The sequence below is a fragment of the Watersipora subatra genome, chromosome 3 (assembly GCF_963576615.1).
Source record: "Watersipora subatra chromosome 3, tzWatSuba1.1, whole genome shotgun sequence".
Classification (NCBI taxonomy): domain Eukaryota; kingdom Metazoa; phylum Bryozoa; class Gymnolaemata; order Cheilostomatida; family Watersiporidae; genus Watersipora; species Watersipora subatra.
Genome location: NC_088710.1, coordinates 33,683,916 through 33,707,297, shown reverse-complemented (window position 1 = coordinate 33,707,297; position 23,382 = coordinate 33,683,916). Strand labels below are relative to the sequence as shown.

The following is a 23,382-nucleotide window of genomic DNA, read 5'->3' as shown; positions in this document are numbered from 1 at the left end:
ACAGTTGTTAACAACTGGTTCAACCACTTCGTTTCATAAAGGCTGCGCATGTTTGTAGGATAATTTGCTGGAATGAGATTAATTTGACAGAGAAGTATGCAATACAAACCTTTACTGGGACATTTGTTACGCACCAAGATCTACCTACTGCTGCCTATTATAATCTGTTTACGCATATGGAGCCGTTTTTTATGCCTCTATTTTGCTTTATCAAATTTATGACACCAATGTTTGAAGCCATCACAAATAGCACTGTTACTTAGAATATCAAAGTAATCTTGCGTTAGATACATAATAACTGAGAAAACACAGATGCAAACAGCAATCACAGCGCTGACGTTAACTGCTCGGTATTTCACCTACAATGACAGATAAGGGAGGTTACTGCTCTCGGGATCAGCTCGCACGCTGCTTGTTTATCGCTCTTTATCTTTAACAGGTTTGAGTGGCTCTGTTATTGCCCGTAACATTATATCACTTGAATGACGACCGTCTAGCGATACAGCAGCACATCAACTCACTGTGTAGTGGTCGTCTGTTATCATGGTAAATGAATGCTTGTGCATCTGTCACTTATTTCTGTACCGCTTTTGACTTGTTTAACTATATTTATATTTATTTATTATATTTAATTATTTTGTTTTATTTTAGTCAGAAAAGAAGGTACCTGAAGGTGATTCCGGAGAACTGTCAACAGACAGCACCGAAGAAGGGCAAGACCGGGCAGCCTGGGGAGGTCAAATAGAATTTATTCTCACATGTGTCGGGTGAGCCTCTGTCTATTCTATCAGAATATCTAGTAGATAACCGAGTTTGACTCATTGAATACTAATACTAATGCTTGCGGCAAATGAAAATACATATTATATAGTAATCTCAAAATTAATTCCCATTAACAGACACTGAATTGTTGTTCGACTATTTCTCTCATTATTAAAGTTATAAATATATATAAGATTCTGAAAACTTGTGTTTTGCAAAATACATTTTGACACACATAATGTATTTTAGATTAATTAAATATATTCAAACGCCATACGTCTTATGCTAAGCCCATTCACAGTTTTGCCAATTTTGACTTATATATTAAATCCAAAGTTTTATCAGGTTCTGTCATAACCATCTTGAAATGTTTTTCTCAGGCCAAATATGATTTCCGAATGCTAAAAAATGAATAGAGTGCAGTAATTATAGTATAATATATTATAGTAAAATTAGTAATTATAAGATTACTTTCATCTGCCTAATTTTTGTAGTTTTTGCTGTTAAGTCAAGATGCATGTGGTATCAGAGTAAATAATGGCGCGATAATGGAGCCAACAGTCAAGTAGATAAGAAGAAGGTGTTTGCCTATAGCATAAACTCTTATCTGAGTGTATGGTAGAGCAGAGGGGGACAGTCTAACCCTCCTACATTACAATGGTTCATACAGCTATCACGACTGTTCTCTTCTCCTTCTTATCATGAGTCAAATAACTCCGCGCTGGTTTACGAAGCTCCGAATCTATTTTTATCATAAGATATGAAACCAAATTTTGGCTTACGTACGTACGTACTTAGTTGTGACAAACAAATGCAAGTGCCTTGTAAACTCAGTCAAGTTTGCTGGATGAGTTACTCTCACATATTTACATATACACTGATGTAGATATACATATTTATATATATATATATCCATTATTAATAGATATTGTACATATGCCGTATATATACATTTATATATATACGTAATTTTATGTGTGCTCTCATGCCTTTTACTAGTAAGCTTACTCAGATTGGCCATTGGCAATGTGCCAGACTAATGGCAAGTGGTAGGCAACTACATTACCTATCATTGTTTATAAGCTGAATTTTAATACCTGTGCAACATCGTATATTTCGCTATTTTATATATACAAATATGTATACTAGCTTTGCCTCCCGGCATTGCCCAGGTATTAAAAATCAACTTATAAACAATGAGAAGTGATGAGATGCTTACTACTTGCTATTAGCCTAGCACATTGCTAATGGAAAATGGTATTAAAAATCAACATATAAACAATGAGGAGTAATGAGAGTTGCCTGCCACCTGCTGGCTTGCCACTTGCTGGCTTGCTGGCCTGCCACTTGCTGGCATCACCTGCCACTTGCTCCAGCAAGTGGCAGGCCATTGCCAAGTGGCCTGGCACATTGCCAATGGAAAATTTTTTAATAGGAATTCTTTATCTAGCAGTCAGCAGTCTGTAGCAATGGTATGAGAGCTCAACGTATTTAACTTATTACTCACCTTTGTAGTAGGAATCCTCATCGGCTTACCGAAAAAGACATCAACTCCTACTATATATATGTTATAGACTACTATAGACAACTCTTTGATATACACTGTCTATAAAATATATTTATATGTTTTAGACAGTGTATGATATACTTGTATGACTACATGACTACTCTATAGACTACATGACTACACTATAGTTATATATTTATACCATATTATAATTATAGGGTTTCCCAGGATGTGACAATATATTTATACCTTTGTACAACTATGTATTCATGTCACTACGTCATTATACTTTTATACCATTATATTGTTATATATTTAGTCCAAGGTATACTTATAGATTTATGCGGATATACAATTATATATTTATATCATTGTATAATGATTGCCTATATACCTTGTGCTTATAATTGCAGATATGCTGTCGGGTTAGGCAATGTTTGGAGGTTTCCCTACCTCTGCTACAAGAATGGTGGAGGTGAGTTTTAAATATTCTAAAAGGTTCTAGAATCAGTCTTTTGTAGATAGCAATTTATAGAATACAAGTGTTATGCAATACTCTCTTAGTGTGGCGGTCAGCAAAGTGATGTTGTGATTTTAGTGGTTTATTCTTGATAACGTTGATAACCGTAAAACTACAATTCAAACAATTTGATGCAGCAGCATTTCCAATGACATTTAATTATATCCAAAATTATTTGCCAACAGCAACCCATACAAAACACTAGTTTCAAATTTTAAACAATAGTACAAAAATGTTGTTGCACATACCGGTTTTCAGGCCTTCGCTGAATGCGCAGGTAGAATGTTTAAGTAGTATGTTGTCTAATCTTATATCAAAAGGTTGATCTGTTAGCCACTATTTCCGACCACTATTTCAGACCGTGCTCTATAATATACCCGTAGCCCCGTCTACTAATGACTGACCTCTATCCAATTTGTTGTAACTTATATACTATTTCAAAATAATAAGTAAAAGGATTAGCTGTTTGCTTGTTGAAAAATACGCTGCCTGATCATAGCTTTCTAATTATAAATGAAAAGCAAAGGGATTACTTTAAAAAATTTAATCTCTTTAAAAAGAGTTTAAAGGGATTAAAACTTTAAACTCCCGCTGCTGAACTTAAGATTTGCTAACAATGAAACTTAAAAAAGTGACAGAGTGTAGAAGCAAACGTATTATTTTATAGTTATATAATATGATATTTTATTACCTATATTCAATTTTTTACGTATCCATATGTTACAAAGAAGTTTGTCAGAAATCTCAAAGGTTCACGCAAAGGTATTTGAAGAGGTGTCAACCAATAAGATGACTGAGTCAGCCTAAACACAGCTCTGACACTTCGGTGGTGCATCAATATTCTTCAGTATCTTCTTTAGAAAAATTTTAATAAAATTTTTAGCAGCACTTTTGTTGATTCACCTTTATCCGACTGTAGCTAGTGTTAGTTACTGTTACATTCTCTGGAGTTTGAAAGTCTAGACATAAGATATTGAGAATTGAACTGAAAGGTTTTATATGCTATCATGATTGATGATGAGCTTACGCAGAACTTTTGGAGAATTTATCAGAAAGTGTCAGTATTTTTATTCTCTGCGCTTGTTTCTGATGTGTGAGCTGCTCTGACTTTTAAAATGTTTTAAGGTACAAGTCAACTAAAATTGATCTGCGGTTAAAATACTCGGAAGAAAAATATGTGTAAAATGACTTCACTAGTTGTTATTGCTAGTGCGTACAAGTTGCAACGTTACAGATCTATTCTGTTGATCTCTTTACAGCTATAAACGTCATAATCCACATTCGCTTCATCTGAGCATTTTAGCCGCGATCAAGTTTTATCAATTTCAATCTTGTAGCATTTTAAAAACAATCGCATGTGATACAAATTTCTGATAGTTTCCAATACTTTCTGATAAAATCTACTACAATTTTCTGTGAGTCCATCTTTAATTCAAGACATCCAGCGCATTTATTAATCTCATAAAACTAATATGACTAATTTATTCTGTGTGACTCGCATCCCCAGACCTTTGACCTTTGACCTTTGACATATTTTACTCAGTATGTACATGGTAAATGAGCTCGATTGCGCAATTTTATTTTTCCTCCATTTAATTCAAATAAGAATATTACTAGCTGCTTTTACGCATGAACACCTCTAATAGCAAGTGTCTAAAGGCAAAAATGTTTTTAGATCAGATATGATTTCAGTTGAAATCCTATCAGCACTTTCTATAAATACATGTGCAGCATGGTGACCATAACGTACTCCACGTCCTACTATAACTCTTTGGGCGATTAGCGATCGCTTGTAGTGTAACCCTATTCAACGATGTACTGTATATATTTAATGTACTGTATATATTTGATGTACTGTATATATTTGATGTACTGTATATATTTGATGTACTGTATATATTTGATGTACTGTATATATTTGAGAGGTTTACTTAGAAGTTCCGAAAGTGCCTTTAATCAGTTGACAAGCTTTGGCAGAAGACATAGCCATGTTGTATACATATAGCTGTTACAATTTACAGGGGCGTTCCTCATACCCTACGTATGCATGCTCGCATTAGTTGGTCTGCCACTCTTCTACATGGAGTTGAGTCTGGGCCAGTTCGCTAGTCTCGGACCTGTGGCTGTCTGGAAGTTCTCTCCTATATGGAAAGGTACGCCTACAGAGGCATTGCTTGCAGAGCAATTGAGATTAGATTTTTTATCTCCGCCGAGTATACTTGAAGTTCCCTTATCAGAATTATCACCATTACTCTGGCTCTAATAAGCAATAAAATAGATAAAAGCTTGAATTTCAACTTTACCTACAGCTTAAATAGTTGGGGGAAGTGTCAACAATAGTATCTCATTGCCTTCTGATTGGGTCACACACCATTAACCCGTCTGAACTGTCAACCGTGTGTCAGGGAAGACACCATTAACCTGCCTGAACTGTCAACCATGTGTCAGGGCAGACACCATTAACCTGCCTGAACTGTCAACCATGTGTCAGGGGAGACAACATCGACCTGCTCAAACGGTCAGCTATGCGTCAGAGAAATTGTGGTTTCATAAGATTTATTGCACAAAAGGGGTTGGTATCAAGTGGCTCTCACTACGTAAATAAACAGGTCATGTGATTCCAGACAGTTCGAAGGAGTCAAAAACTAGCATCACTTCTCCATCAAGATTTGCTTTGTTCCACTGTTTTTATTGTAATACCTGTTTGCTGCTGACCTACATTTTAGGGCGGGAAAACTGGTGACCTACATTTTAGGGTCAACAAGTTGGTGCCTTACATGCTATGGAAAAATAGCTGGTGACCTACAAGCATGCTAGGACTTACTAACAGTGACCTACATTTTTATGCTAAGCTTATGACCAACAATCTACATATAGGATGTATTTGCTCATAATTTTGCCTGAATATGAGTTGTATACCTACTCAAACATAACGACTTTTGTAGGCCTGGGATTTGCATCTGTCATGGTATCTCTGCTGATCAGCATATACTACAACGTCATCATCGCAATCTGCTTATTCTTCTTTTTTAAATCTATGACTAGCAAACTTCCGTGGACCGACTGTAACAATGCATGGAACAATATCACCACCTGCAGGACTCTTCAAGATCTACAAGATGCAAAGAGTAGGTCTTTCAACTTAAATGTTGGCATCTTTCTGCGAGTAACAAGATCTGGCTCTACGCGGTGTTGACCAAAATGTTTGAACAATAAAACATTCAGCAAATAAACACTGGTGTGGCTACTAAAGGAAAAAAAACTTTTGCGATCAAAAATTTCTGACACCAAGAGACGAGTTTAGTTTTGACTTTTTTAGCGAGGTACTTTTAGGGTGGTTAAACAGCTAGTTTGCCATTTTCAGGTTCAAGGTCAGCGGTCGAAACTTCATCATCCGCAGATGGTTAGCCATTCTGCGCAAGTTGATGATGTTGCTTGTCTTTCGTTTATCTTTGTTGTTTGATTTGATCTAAACTATCTTTCATTCTTTTGACATAAGGATGTTCTAGATATAGGGCAGGCAAGACCTTCATGTTTGGTGTGTTCAGTGGATTTGTTTGTGGGTTGTAGCTATGAAGTGGATGTTTCTTAGAATAGTATGTTAGAGCGCTTTAGACAGCATAGATTCAGAAATACCAGAAGCTCTCTGAGCCCATATGTTATGATTGTATTATTTAAATTGCTTTATGTTTGGCATAACTGTATATGTTTGTTATTTATGATTATTCTTTTTAAGATCTATCCCTGATAAACCCCAATGAGACAATCTACGAAGGCACCATAACAACTCCCTCTGAGGATTTCTTTTAGTAAGCCTATTTTACTGACCCTATTAGATATTTATCTTATTAGAGGTGTTAGCAGAATCCAGAAAGGTTTTAAGTTTTATGTTATACAGTAATATTAACTCTTCAATTTCTAAAATTTGTTACATATAAATTTAATGTAGTACTTGGCAAGTAGAGACTTTGGTGACAGTGGTCAATCGTTAGATAGCTAACATACGTGTACCAAAGCTTCTGGCATTCTGAAGTTATCTCATCTTTACATAATCCTTTGTAAGCATTCACAACCTAAATCTAGTGAACTGGTGCTTTAGCAAAGTGCAAATCTAATACATTAAATACATAATATACAAAAATGTATTGCTTTAAATTTAGTATATTGAAAACAAAAATGATAAGTATCATTATTTATTAATATATATTGTAAGAAGTACTATTTATCAGTTAAATTTCAACATTAAATAAAGTATTTGTATCATTTTATTTTCAAACTATTAAATGATGAAGTACGCTTCAAACAGCCAAATATGTAATAATCAATATAATTTTAACTGATTTTAAATCAAAGACGAATCTTAATGCCTGTTGAAGAGAATATCATGAAAACCAGAGGAGATACTTATAAGTCTTGGTTTATGTTCAGTAATGAGGTACTGAAGCTAACCTCTGGAATGGATGTGCCGGGTGGCATGCGCTGGGAGCTTGTCGGGTGTCTCGCACTAGCCTGGGTCATCGTCGCGGTAGTTCTTATCAAGGGCATTTCCTCACTTGGCAAGGTAAGTAGTAGTTCTTATCAAGGGCATTTCCTCACTTGGCAAGGTAAGTAAGTCACTTGGCAAGGTAAGTAAGTCACTTGGCAAGGTAAGTTACACTTACACATATTTTTAGTAGATTTTATCAAAAAGTATATTTTTATCATTTGCGACTGTTTTCGGTGTTTGAGTAAATCTGACTATTAACATCGTATTAAACGTATTAACATCGACAAAACTTGATCGTAGTTCAAACTCTCAGATTCAAGAAAGTGCCTATAGTAATGCAGGGACCAACGGAATAGAAATGTGTAACGCTTCCACTTCAACACTTGATTGCAATCGCCAATATCAATAATCAGAGAGACAGGCAGCTGATCAGTAGTGATGGCATTTCAGCATGTATTTTCTTCTGAGCATTTTAACCGTGATCCATTTGCGTCATTTTTAATCTAGAAAGGTTTTGGCAGTCAGATCACCTCTATATGCTGTATATATAAATATAGTTATATCTATATATAGAATGATATATATAATTATTTACATATAAATATATATATATGTATATATATCGTTTCCTCACCCTGGTTTACCCATATGAGTGGCAATTTCTGCTTATAATTATAAATATATTTATATATTATATATATATAACTATATATATAATTATATAAAGCGAGCATTTATATATAAATATTTATATATTCATATATATATAAATATACATACACATCTATATTTATATTTTTTATATATACAATATATATACATGTATCTACATCGATCAATATATCGATCGATCTATATCGGTATATATAATGATATACACAGCGATATATACGTGTATATCGTTATATATATTATTATATATATACTTCAGAATTCTCTAGGAGAAGACGAAGTTTTCTTTTGACCCTGTGAGGCTGATGCTGTGTTGGATAAAGTTAGTTTATATTAGTGCTGGGCATGAGTACCTCTTAGCCAATGGATTTTTTGGGTATCGTGTTTGTTGATACGGGTTTCATGTCTAAAATATCCAAACATCGGATATATCTTAAAATTTACAATGCAATTATAATTATATTCAATTTATTTTTTTTAATTATTTTCTATTGACCCATATTCCTGCTCCCAGCGTAAACAAGTGGGTTGTTAAACAGGGTTCATAGCGCAGGAAGCAATAGACCAACTTTTTGTCAATTCTACTCGACGTCTCGGATGGACCAAAATCTGAACTCGCAAGTCAAAACCCAAACTCGCAAGATCGAAATACTGTACTCAGAATTTCTATTACCCTAGATTCGAGAGAAGATAAACCCGCGAGTTCAACGAGTTTTATTATCCGTGCCCAGCACTAGTTTATACGTATTTAGTAAAGATATGAATTGTGCCTTTCACCTGCTGTTTTAGGTTGTGTATTTTACCGCTCTCTTTCCATATGTACTCTTAACCATACTGTTGGTGCGTGGCGCTTTGTTACCAGGCAGCCTCGGCGGCATTATCTACTACCTCAGACCTCAATGGCACTTGCTCGCTGATGCCAAGGTAGGAAATCATTACTCATAGTCACAAGCGCTACACCGCTTGAAATCGTTGAGCTAAAAGTTCCCACCAATCTTTAAGCACAAACTCAAATTTTCATATCAGTGTAAGCCCACTTATATCTTCTTCTCATACCTGATGTATTTATTAATCACTCACCTCTCTAGGAAAATATGTCGGTAGTCTTATCAGTTGTACCCTCATGTACTTGATTACTACTTCTGTTGAATAGTCAGAGCTTTTGTTGATTCTCTGTTTTACTTGAACTTTGAACTTCAAATGTATTTATCTTTGCTATTACTCAGTAAAAATAAGTGGTATGCTAACACTGGACCACAAGTCGACACACTTTATCCATGCTGTAACGTGGTAATGTTTTAGCCATTGAAACAACTCTATCAACAAGATCTCGCAATAGATCTATAATGCTATTAGGCTTTGCAAAGTGTCACAATTTGGTGACATGCTTGCTATTAATTGTGGACCATTTTAAACAAAGTTGTCTTCTGTAATTACACCGTACAACAATAAAAAAGAAATCTGACATATTTCTTACATCGTTTGAACTTACTGTGTTGAGTGTGAAACCGCGGAGATATTACTTACCTCTCTTGTACTTGCCATGCTAAGTGTTAGAGCAGAGGAACATATCTACTTCTCCTGTACTTACCATGTTTGATGTTAAACCAATGGCACCATTTAATAGTTACCTTTGTTGCACTTGCCATATTGTTTGTTAAAACACTGGGCATATTGGGAGTTTCTTATTTGTTTAGGTTTGGTCTGACGCTGCGGTTCAGATCTTCTACTCCCTGGGGGTAGCCTCCGGAGGCCTCATTGCTATGGCAAGCTATAACAAGTTTAACAATAACGTGCTCCGGTGTGTATTTGTTTACTATAAATATTACTACTGAATGGTGTTGCATGGGTAATAAAATAATTATGCAATCAATTTGAGTAACTTAAGCTAGTAACTTATGCTAGCTAAATATTTACTATAATAAGAGCTGTGTCCATCCTTCTGAAGCTAGCTAATGCTTATAAGTGTAATTATACCTGTGTAATTATAATTATAGGTGTAATTATTACCTGTCATGATCTTTCACGCAAGCATGATTTTCAAGCATGATAGTAGTAACCAATAGTACGTTTGTATGCGCCTTAAGAGGTGTAATATTTTAACCAGTTATTTTAACCAATGTAATAAGTATGTGCATTTTACTAATCATTCATTAGTATGGCCAGTTGGAAGCAAAGTTTAATGGCTAGTAGGCCTGTGTGCAAAACTTGAAGTTGCAAGCACAAATCCAGTTTGAAGCAGATTTTTTGTTCCTAAAACTTAATCGCTATAACAGGACATACTAACGAAAAATGACAAACACTGACAATTATATACACATGTATATATCGATATAATATACTGACATACAAGGTTTGTTACTCTAGTTTACTATAGATACTATATACTGTCATACAAGGTATACTACTCTAGTTTACTATAGATACTATATACTGTCATACAAGGTATACCACTCTAGTTTACTATAGATACTATATACTGCCATACAAGGTATACTACTCTAGTTTACTATAGATACTATATACTGCCATACAAGGTATACTACTCTAGTTTACTATAGATACTATATACTGCCATACAAGGTATACTACTCTAGTTTACTACAGATACTATATACTGCCATACAAGGTATACCACTCTAGTTTACTATAGATACTATATACTGTCATACAAGGTATACTACTCTAGTTTACTATAGATACTATATACTGTCATACAACGTATACTACTCTAGTTTACTATAGATACTATATACTGTCATACAAGGTATACTACTCTAGTTTACTATAGATACTATATACTGTCATACAAGGTATACCACTCTAGTTTACTATAGATACTATATACTGCCATACAAGGTATACTACTCTAGTTTACTATAGATACTATATACTGCCATACAAGGTATACTACTCTAGTTTACTACAGATACTATATACTGTCATACAACGTATACTACTCTAGTCTGCTATAGATACTATATACTGCCATACAAGGTATACTACTCTAGTTTACTATAGATACTATATACTGTCATACAAGGTATACTACTCTAGTTTACTATAGATACTATATACTGTCATACAAGGTATACTACTCGAGTTTACTATAGATACTATATACTGCCATACAAGGTATACTACTCTAGTTTACTACAGATACTATATACTGTCATACAAGGTATACTACTCTAGTCTGCTATAGATACTATATACTGTCATATAAGGTATACTACTCTAGTTTACTATAGATACTATATACTGCCATACAAGGTATACTACTCTAGTTTACTACAGATACTATATACTGTCATACAAGGTATACTACTCTAGTTTACTATAGATACTATATACTGTCATACAAGGTATACTACTCTAGTCTGCTATAGATACTATATACTGTCATATAAGGTATACTACTCTAGTTTACTATAGATACTATATACTGCCATACAAGGTATACTACTCTAGTTTACTACAGATACTATATACTGACATACAAGGTATACTACTCTAGTTTACTATAGATACTATATACTGTCATACAAGGTATACTACTCTAGTCTGCTATAGATACTATATACTGCCATACAAGGTATACTACTCTAGTTTACTATAGATACTATATACTGCCATACAAGGTATACTACTCTAGTTTACTATAGATACTATATACTGCCATACAAGGTATACCACTCTAGTTTACTATAGATACTATATACTGCCATACAAGGTATACTACTCTAGTTTACTATAGATACTATATACTGCCATACAAGGTATACTACTCTAGTTTACTATAGATACTATATACTGCCATACAAGGTATACTACTCTAGTTTACTATAGATACTATATACTGCCATACAAGGTATACTACTCTAGTTTACTATAGATACTATATACTGCCATACAAGGTATACTACTCTAGTTTACTATAGATACTATATACTGTCATATAAGGTATACTACTCTAGTTTACTATAGATACTATATACTGCCATACAAGGTATACTACTCTAGTTTACTACAGATACTATATACTGACATACAAGGTATACTACTCTAGTTTACTATAGATACTATATACTGTCATACAAGGTATACTACTCTAGTCTGCTATAGATACTATATACTGCCATACAAGGTATACTACTCTAGTTTACTATAGATACTATATACTGTCATACAAGGTATACTACTCTAGTTTACTATAGATACTATATACTGTCATACAAGGTATACTACTCGAGTTTACTATAGATACTATATACTGCCATACAAGGTATACTACTCTAGTTTACTACAGATACTATATACTGTCATACAAGGTATACTACTCTAGTCTGCTATAGATACTATATACTGTCATATAAGGTATACTACTCTAGTTTACTATAGATACTATATACTGCCATACAAGGTATACTACTCTAGTTTACTACAGATACTATATACTGTCATACAAGGTATACTACTCTAGTCTGCTATAGATACTATATACTGTCATATAAGGTATACTACTCTAGTTTACTACAGATACTATATACTGTCATACAAGGTATACTACTCTAGTTTACTATAGATACCTTATACTGCCATACAAGGTATACTACTCTAGTTTACTACAGATACTATATACTGTCATACAAGGTATACTACTCTAGTCTGCTATAGATACTATATACTGTCATATAAGGTATACTACTCTAGTTTACTACAGATACTATATACTGTCATACAAGGTATACTACTCTAGTTTACTATAGATACCTTATACTGCCATACAAGGTATACTACTCTAGTTTACTATAGATACTATATACTGTCATACAAGGTATACTACTCTAGTTTACTACAGATACTATATACTGCCATACAAGGTATACTACTCTAGTTTACTATAGATACTATATACTGTCATACAAGGTGTACTACTCTAGTTTACTATAGATACTATACACTGTCATACAGGGTATACTACTCTAGTTTACTACAGATACTATATACTGTCATACAAGGTATACTACTCTAGTTTACTATAGATACTATACACTGTCATACAAGGTATACTACTCTAGTTTACTACAGATACTATATACTGTCATACAAGGTATACGACTCTAGTTTACTATAGATACTATATACTGCCATACAAGGTATACTACTCTAGTTTACTATAGATACTATATACTGTCATACAAGGTATACTACTCTAGTTTACTACAGATACTATATACTGTCATACAACGTATACTACTCTAGTTTACTATAGATACTATATACTGTCATACAAGGTATACTACTCTAGTTTACTACAGATACTATATACTGTCATACAAGGTATACCACTCTAGTTTACTATAGATACTATATACTGTCATATAAGGTATACTACTCTAGTTTACTATAGATACTATATACTGCCATACAAGGTATACTACTCTAGTCTGCTATAGATACTATATACTGTCATACAACGTATACTACTCTAGTTTACTATAGATACTATATACTGTCATACAAGGTATACTACTCTAGTTTACTACTGATACTATATACTGTCATATAAGGTATACTACTCTAGTTTACTATAGATACTATATACTGCCATACAAGGTATACTACTCTAGTTTACTACAGATACTATATACTGCCATACAAGGTATACTACTCTAGTTTACTATAGATACTATATACTGTCATACAACGTATACTACTCTAGTTTACTATAGATACTATATACTGTCATACAAGGTATACTACTCTAGTTTACTACAGATACTATATACTGTCATACAAGGTATACTACTCTAGTTTACTACAGATACTATATACTGCCATACAAGGTATACTACTCTAGTTTACTATAGATACTATATACTGTCATACAACGTATACTACTCTAGTTTACTACAGATACTATATACTGCCATACAAGGTATACTACTCTAGTTTACTATAGATACTATATACTGTCATACAAGGTATACTACTCTAGTTTACTATAGATACTATATACTGTCATACAACGTATACTACTCTAGTTTACTATAGATACTATATACTGCCATACAAGGTATACTACTCTAGTTTACTACAGATACTATATACTGTCATACAACGTATACTACTCTAGTTTACTATAGATACTATATACTGTCATACAAGGTATACTACTCTAGTTTACTACAGATACTATATACTGTCATATAAGGTATACTACTCTAGTTTACTATAGATACTATATACTGCCATACAAGGTATACTACTCTAGTTTACTACAGATACTATATACTGCCATACAAGGTATACTACTCTAGTTTACTATAGATACTATATACTGTCATACAAGGTATACTACTCTAGTTTACTATAGATACTATATACTGTCATACAAGGTATACTACTCTAGTTTACTATAGATACTATATACTGCCATACAAGGTATACTACTCTAGTTTACTACAGATACTATATACTGTCATACAAGGTATACTACTCTAGTTTACTATAGATACTATATACTGTCATACAAGGTATACTACTCTAGTTTACTATAGATACTATATACTGCCATACAAGGTATACTACTCTAGTTTACTATAGATACTATATACTGTCATACAAGGTATACTACTCTAGTTTACTATAGATACTATATACTGCCATACAAGGTATACTACTCTAGTTTACTACAGATACTATATACTGTCATACAAGGTATACTACTCTAGTTTACTATAGATACTATATACTGTCATACAAGGTATACTACTCTAGTTTACTATAGATACTATATACTGCCATACAAGGTATACTACTCTAGTTTACTATAGATACTATATACTGCCATACAAGGTATACCACTCTAGTTTACTATAGATACTATATACTGTCATACAAGGTATACTACTCTAGTTTACTACAGATACTATATACTGTCATACAAGGTATACTACTCTAGTTTACTACAGATACTACATACTGTCATACAAGGGGTACTACTCTAGTTTACTATAGATACTACATACTGACATACAAGGTATACTATAGTTTACTATAGATACTATATACTGTCATACAAGGTATACTACTCTAGTTTACTACAGATACTATATACTGTCATACAAGGTATACCACTCTAGTTTACTATAGATACTATATACTGCCATACAAGGGGTACTACTAGCCATAGCATCGATCTGCTAGTAGAAATAATAGCTCTAATCGTAAGAGCTAGTCACAAGTTAGCCCTCTGGTACATTCATGTCTAATGAACTTTAAGTTTATTTTGCTCGTATGGGGAGTTTTGGCCTATATTCAAAACTGATATCAAAGTGCTGATCAAAATAATTGAAAGTCGCGACCTATTTCTTGAAATTCAAATTCTCCTAAGTCGATCAGTGCAAGCTACAGGGTTGGTCTGTTCTAATATCATTTAAGTACATGTATACCTCTTCAACTATATTTAATTCAAAATGTTTTTCTTCTCCTCTACCTGGTTTCACCGTATTTCCTTTACTTATGTACATATTTTTCCTTTTCATGAGTTTAATAACAAGAAATGTCAGCTTATATTTCTCTCTAGCTTTTTCTATCTTCTTTTCTCTTTTTATTGTGCTATGAAACACCAATACATAAGGCACTACTAACCTTATCAACGCCAGCCAAGTACATGTATGTGAGTCATTGATCATGACACTAGCGGTTAGTCCCATGACCTATGTCAAAGTCATTTGTTTTTTCAACATACCCAATAAAGGAAGGTAGTTCTTTGTCAAAATAATATGAAGTTTTTTCTGTAGTTCTATATCCATTACATGTGAGAAGAACATATTATGGAAGTTGTATAGATTTCAACAATTAGCAACATTTGTCGTTTTGCAGGGATTCACTTATAGTTCCAGTGATCAACTGCGCGACGAGTATTTACGCTGGTTTTGTCATATTCTCTATACTCGGCTATATGGCGGAGATAAAGGATGTTGGAGTAGACAAGGTCGCTACTCAAGGTGCGTCTATTTAGTCCCGTGTGATAATAGCTTATGTATCCTGCGCTCCCAGCCAAATCATACATACATCTACCTTCTCTTACTATGGTGCTGCTGTTTGACAGCTTTCACAGTGGTTGAATAATTTTATGTTTCATGAATTAACAAGATTTTACAATGTGAAAGTTTAAAAAATAGACTAGCTAAATACTAACAAAAAGTTCTCGATAAGCCCTTATTTTATAAATTAATAAACCCTATCAAATCATTTTTTACTTTTACAGTTGTAAACTCATGTACACTGCCGGCCAAATAACCTGCAAAACCTACATTTGCTTTTAACTTCTTCACAATTAAATTGATGGATACTAATATATACATCAATAGCTTAGCCTCAGTTCCTAGCAATTGCTAGGTAATCATATTACTATGTTTAATAATTGTGCCTATATGTCTTGAAGTAGCTAGAGATCACTCTAGCCGCGGTTTTCTGTAGTCATAGCTCACTATAATCTTGGTTTGCTAAAATGAGGCTTGCTAATATGTATGATTCTGCCCAATGAAATGATCTTGAAAATTGGTAAAAAACAACGGGTAACTTTGTATTGCCAATAGGCATGCAATCGCCCTCCGTTTGTAATAACTGCACATTTGAAATAGCTGTGCATTTGCAGTGGCCTTGTCTGTACAATAATTATGCATTATGTAATGATTTTGGGAGTTCGTCTCAAACAATACATAACCTCGTGTCTGCATCGCCCAAGAATTTGCAGTAGACCTATGTTTGGATTGCTATGCATTTGCAATAGCCATGTGTTTGCAAAAGCTGTGCAGTGGCAGTAGCCATTTTACATATCACTTGACAAAGTCGTGTTGTAAGAGTCTTACAGGCTATGCTCTTCAATTTATAGGCCCTGGACTCACATTTGTGGTGTACCCTGAGGCTCTGTCTACCATGCCCCTTCCCCCACTATGGTCATGTTTATTCTTCTTCATGATGGTAATATTAGGCTTCAGCTCAGAGGTGAGATATTTCATCCCGTACTGGTTCATTCATCATTACCCAGGGAACCATGCGTTTGTAACTCTCATATAACTTCCTTTATACCATTCATCATTACCCAGGGAACCATGCGTTTGTAACTCTCATATAACTTCCTTTATACCATTCATCATTACCCAGGGAACCATGCGTTGGTAACTCTCATATAACTTCCTTTATACCATTCATCATTACCCAGGGAACCATGCGTTTGTAACTCTCATGTAACTTCCTTTATACCATTCATCATTACCCAGGGAACCATGCGTTTGTAACTCTCATATAACTTCCTTTATACCATTCATCATTACCCAGGGAACCATGCGTTTGTAACTCTCATATAACTTCCTTTATACCATTCATCATTACCCAGGGAACCATGCGTTTGTAACTCTCATGTAACTTCCTTTATACCATTCATCATTACCCAGGGAACCATGCGTTTGTAACTCTCATATAACTTCCTTTATACCATTCATCATTACCCAGGGAACCATGCGTTTGTAACTCTCATATAACTTCCTTTATACCATTCATCATTACCCAGGGAACCATGCGTTTGTAACTCTCATATAACTTCCTTTATACCATTCGTCATTACCCAGGGAACCATGCGTTTGTAACTCTCATATAACTTCCTTTATACCATTCATCATTACCCAGGGAACCATGCGTTTGTAACTTTCATATAACTTCCTTTATACCATTCATCATTACCCAGGGAACCATGCGTTTGTAACTCTCATATAACTTCCTTTATACCATTCATCATTACCCAGGGAACCATGCGTTTGTAACTCTCATATAACTTCCTTTTTACCATTCATCATTACCCAGGGAGCCATGCGTTTGTAACTCTCATATAACTTCCTTTATACCATTCATCGTCATTCAACTTAAATAAAGCTTTTTATAGCTAGCATCTGAAGCGGGTAGCGACTAGAGTGAAGACAATTTTACTTCCAATTCATTGTCATTTTATTTATGGGATTCATATATACCTCAGCCCAAATTCACTAATAGGTACAGACGACTGCTTTACAACTCGTGTGTAATTTGTAAATGATACCACCTTGTTTTGTTCAATCTACATATTTGTATAGTGCAGTGGATGTTCTCCCACTGTCAGATATGTTGACTTATTTTACTAACATTGATGGTATGAAAACACTGAGTGGTTTAACTCCTTCGTACATCACTTATATGTTTCGATTCTCAAGGATCAGATATTCATGGCTTGAGGACTTTATTTTATACTTACCAAAATATGGACTCAATAATTGTATTGCTAATTCTTTTAACCTTTGGTCAATAGAGATAAGATATATACCTAAAAGTGGTGTTTGCAAGTCTTCCCCGTATAAATTTTTGTTTTCGCGTTTATGACAATACATGCCAATACTTTTATATTTATTGATTTTTCAACTTTTTGCTTGCACTATATGTAAAACATTTTTTTCATAAAAATGATTATGGACTGCTCAATAAAGGTGGATGTGTATATATATGTTTTGTTAGTTCTCGATGATGGAATGCGTACTGACTGCCTTCCTTGATGAATATCCCCAGTACTTAAAGACTAGCAGGTTGAGAGAAATCCTATTCCGGACTGGCTCTTGCTTTTTCTGCTTCCTGTGCGGTTTGCCCATGGTCACAGAGGGTGGCTTCTATCTCCTCAATCTTCTTGACAACTACTTGGGAGGCTTCCCTCTCATTATAGTTGGCATCGGAGAGTTCGCTGCTGTCAACTGGGTCTACGGCTTCAGGAGGTTTAACGAAGACATTCAACTGATGACAGGCAGACAAGCTCCATATTTCTTCTGGGTTATGTGGATTGTTGTATCTCCATTGCTCATGTTGGTAAGTTGTCTTTCCTTTCCTTTGGTTGTATCTGTGGTTTTCGATCTGCAGTTTCCAAAGAACTATATGCTCTAAATGCAAAGGGGCAACTTGACAATGACACAAAGCGTTTGAGTTAAAACATAATTTTTCATTCATTGAGTAATAATAAATTTTAAAATAATAAAAAAAATCTTATTAAAGTTGGGTTGGTAAGGTATAAAAGTACCAAGACAGATATATGATGACAAAAACTACAATATGTATAAGGGCTATGTCTAACCATAGGCATAAGAACCAAAGCTAACTATGGGCATAGGCACTATGGCTAAGCAAGCATACAAGGCTAAATGATGCTAAGGCTAAATGAGAGCTACTGCTCACTCAGAAGCACACTAATAGAAAATTGTTCCTTCCACCCTTTCTCTGTTGACATGCCTAAATATATGAATACGTTTTAAAGCATTATATAAAATATAATAATATAATGTAAATATAGTATAATCCTTTTTTTATCAATTTTTTCCATTTTAAAGCAATTTATTATGCTTAGCTGAAACCTTCCTAAGAGCAATTTAAAACCAAATGCAATAAATGCTATGAAAATGTGCCATCATTCTGTATACCTCTCTTAAAATTAACAAAACATTCTTTCCTGGCCATCCAACTATGACACTTCGCATTTTATTGTATACCAACTAGATGAATACCTGGCGTTGCACGGGTAAGAGAATATTTACCTAATGAATTTGAGTAACTTACATAGAAAGCTAGATCTTTACTCAAATCTTTACTAAAACAATACCGTGCTTTGGGCCAGCTTAACAACCGTTGCTTGCATCAGTCAACAGTGCTAGTTATTAACCCTAAGCAAGTGCTTTGAGTGCGAGTATCTTAACTTATGTAATGACCATTTGCTTAAAGGTTGACTTGCAACAAAATTCACATTACAGTTATTTGATATCAAACGATTCACCATGTCTTACTCTGTTGTGTTGTAGGTGCAAAATATGTGGGAATGTGATTACAAGCTCTTAAAAGCTCAAAAACGAACAGTTAATCGTAGACACACGAGACCGCCGTAGTTTGGATTCTCTTTCCAAAACGGCTCAAATATGACGTATTTGTGGTAGATGGTTTTTGTTTACACTTTCATGCAACCTTCTTCGTCGAAATATTTTTACAAATATACTTCATGCATTCAATAAAACCCTGTCTATTGTTCTTACGTGTCTGTTTTATCGTCATCGTAATACTGTCACTTTTAGCAGTGATATCTTATAACTTACCGTAAAAATTTATTTAATTTTTTAACCTTACCTCGAAGGAGTACATATCATTGTCTGATAATCATGAAGAGCCTGTTGGTCACCTGTGATAATCGAAAAGTGCTGGAAAATTATTTTCGAAGTATTGGGTCACATGATCAGATTACGACTTGACAATTAGTTTAAGCCGAAACAGAACTGTAAACTAGCGAGCATTTACATTTGATACGGGGTCTTCGGTAAAACCCGAAGTGTTATTCATAAACTAGTGCTACAATACGTTTATATTGAGCTTTTTATTAGCCTTTCAATTCACGTGAGAACATACGTGACAAGACAATAACCAAACTATAATGACTACGTCAGATAAATAAACAGATTCCAATCTACGTCGGCTTTTTGTTTTTGAGCTTTTAAGAACTTGTAATCACATTTCCACATATTTGGCACCCACAACACAACAGAGTAAGACATGGTGAATCTTTTGATACCAAATAACTGTAATGTGAACTTTGATGCAAGTCAACCTTTAATGAATCCATTGTATTCTATGTTGATTACTCGTTAAGCTTGTCCCCTCTAGATCTGGAGGTACCAAGAACACATCCAGTACCATGGGGTTTTTCACTGCTAGATTTGAACTGCTATAACTGGACATACCTAATTATACAAGAACACACAGACAAACCTTGAGATTCATGTATATAGATTTCAAAATGCCTACCCTTCCTGTTGTGTGATGCATTCTGTAAAGATACTTTTTTCATTCTCAAGGGTTGCCTCGGCTTCACAGCAGCGCAGTACAAGCCACTGGAGTTTGCAGGCTGGTCTTACACCCCACCATTTAGCGCTCTCGGATGGATGAATGTGGTCTTCTGTGTGATGTTTATTCCTCTGCTCGCCATTATCAAAAGTGTGACTTTAGGAGGAGTAGTGGTATGTACACATCAAAACCGATTTTTGGTTCTAATTAGGAGTTGTGTTGTCAATTAAGGGTCAATTAAGCCACAGGACAATGAGCAAATATAGGCAACTGATTAGTTAGGCAACTAATATAGGGCAACTGCAACTCTGAGAGAGGAGATGCAGCTTTGTTGTCTCATTTTTTGAGATGGAAAAGAATTTAATCAGTCTTTGAAGGGGTGAAGGCTAGTTTTCCAAATCTAATGAATTTAAAGTTCAGAATCTAAAGGAGTCTAACTCGTTAAATTTTTCTGCTAGTTTTGGAGCAGCTATATTGAAACAAAATTATTAACCACTTCTTACTGGAATTGATTTATGCCTTCCCTAAAGGTGAGAGGTCAGTGCGCTAAGATATTTTCAACCTGTTCACTGCATGGTTTATGTGGATGATTTTTGAATTGTAGCTTATGCAAATGTTGAATAAGTTCTGAAAAGAGTCTCATTTTTCTTGCTTGTAAAAAAGGGTAGATGATTCTTGATTTTGTGTTGTTTTTATTTATAAAGTACTACTGCTTGTAATGAATGTGTGACTCCACTCACGCAACTGATATCAAAAATTGCTAAACCGTGTGCGGTCGGCGTCAAAAACTACTCTAATGTTGTAATACACTAGCTGAATGCCAGGCGTTGCGCATAATATAATATCAATTTATCAACAGAGGATGTTCGGAAATTAACTATGTGATAACAACGGTGGTTCGATAATTAGCAATGTTTAAACTTAAACCACTATATTCAACTCATGTGTACAAAAACCTTACTCTGATATAATAATAATAACAACAGTTGAACTTTATAAATGTAATAATTATTTAACAAACATAAAAGAGTGAGGAATAACTGATCATTATAACCTTGCAAGAATAGTACAGTAACAATGTTTGTTCTAAAATGTGATTAAATCAATAATTTGTGGAATTCGAAAAAAAATCTATAAGTTAATACACAAAACATTTTAACAGACACGTAATAAGCTTTCAAGATGACCTCGGTATTCGTCTGTTGAGGAAAGGAAATTACGCATGGTTAATGTACTAATAATCCAGACAAATTTAAAAATTGGCAATATTCGTGCAAACGACAATGCTTTAAATAAATTGTTTGAAGATAGCTAGCTGTAAAGAAAGTTAGTTTTAATCTAAGAAAAAAGAAATAAAATGAAAACTGTAAATAAGGAAGAGGTGAAGTTTTGCTCGTATTTAATGATGAATTTGGTACGCAAGCTGCTGAAGCTAGGAAAAAGCACAAATAAAAACGATTGCACTTCACAGAAATCGAACTCATGCATCCGTATGCATGGATGCGAAGCCAAGCTAATTTAGAGTGGTAGGAGTAATAAGTATGCGCAGTATTCCTTAGAATGGTGGATAGCTTGTTAGTCCACAGAACTAGTTGCTCTGAGTTCAAGTCTAGTGTGTAGCAGTTTTTTCATTGCATAATTTAAACTGCTATAACTGGGCACAAAAAGAACATACAAACACTGGTTTACAGGTTATTATTACATATAAGGGTAACTATTGTTTCATGCTAGTTAACCTGCAAGTTAAATTTGTCCTACTGCTTTTTTTGTTAGTGGCTTAACTCAGCAAATAAACAAATTAAATGTCTGTCTGCTTTCATTAAAATTTTACAAAAATCTTGGAATACCTGATCTCAAAAGCTTTAAAAAGATTACATCTTTTGTAACCTTGGCCTTAACACATTGTAGGCTGCTTCTAAACCTGAGGCTGACTGGCAACCTGCCAAACCTGAGGACCGCATTGGATCTAGGTATGATGACTCTATGGAATTGAGTAATGAGAAACGAGGAGCTCCGTTTGCAAGCACGAATCAAGGATATCGTTCAGATGAGGGAGGGGTAGCTCTCAATTATTATAAAACTGATGACATATAAATACAAACTCATCACTTTTATGCTTTTATCTTTAATGGTTATCAAAAATTTTGTACTTTGCATTTTATTACCCTTTTTATGCTTTCACAAATGGTGACATTTGCTAATCATCTTATACAAATCCTAGACAATCAAAGGCTAATGAGGTATCTCACAAATAAATCTATGCAGGCCATAGCATGGGTAATTGTTGTAATAACAACGCAATTGGTTTGAAAAGGATAAAAATAATAAATCCATTTTGCTAGGATTGTTACAAGCAAAAGCACTTTCGATTTACTTATCATTACATTATTATATATTATTATGAGAAATGCGTTTTTCAACTAGACAACAGTGAATTATTTGACTGTCACGAAACTAAAATAGAATTTTATTAGTCGTTGTTCTTCTATATAAATATTGACCATTTTTGAAGCAACAATTTACCTGCTA

General features: G+C 34.2%; 1 protein-coding gene across 1 annotated transcript; it reads left to right on the top strand.

Moving 5' to 3' along the window:
* Positions 1-476: 476 nt before the first annotated feature.
* LOC137389964 (sodium- and chloride-dependent glycine transporter 1-like) lies at positions 477-23,324 on the top strand. Its single transcript, XM_068076165.1, has 14 exons — positions 477-546; positions 652-767; positions 2,683-2,744; positions 4,811-4,942; positions 5,735-5,917; positions 6,526-6,598; positions 7,218-7,350; positions 8,737-8,871; positions 9,645-9,748; positions 15,838-15,962; positions 16,853-16,965; positions 18,502-18,843; positions 20,865-21,026; positions 22,762-23,324. Exons 1-14 carry the CDS (start codon positions 544-546, stop codon positions 22,945-22,947), a joined length of 1,869 nt encoding a protein of 622 aa, XP_067932266.1. The 5' UTR covers positions 477-543; the 3' UTR covers positions 22,948-23,324.
* The last annotated feature ends 58 nt before the right edge of the window (positions 23,325-23,382 follow it).

Coding starts and splice junctions, on each gene's coding strand:
- LOC137389964 (XM_068076165.1), top strand. Junction 9,749..15,837: donor TTTAACAATAACGTGCTCCG/GTGTGTATTTGT, acceptor GTCGTTTTGCAG/GGATTCACTTATAGTTCCAG. Junction 18,844..20,864: donor TATCTCCATTGCTCATGTTG/GTAAGTTGTCTT, acceptor TTCATTCTCAAG/GGTTGCCTCGGCTTCACAGC.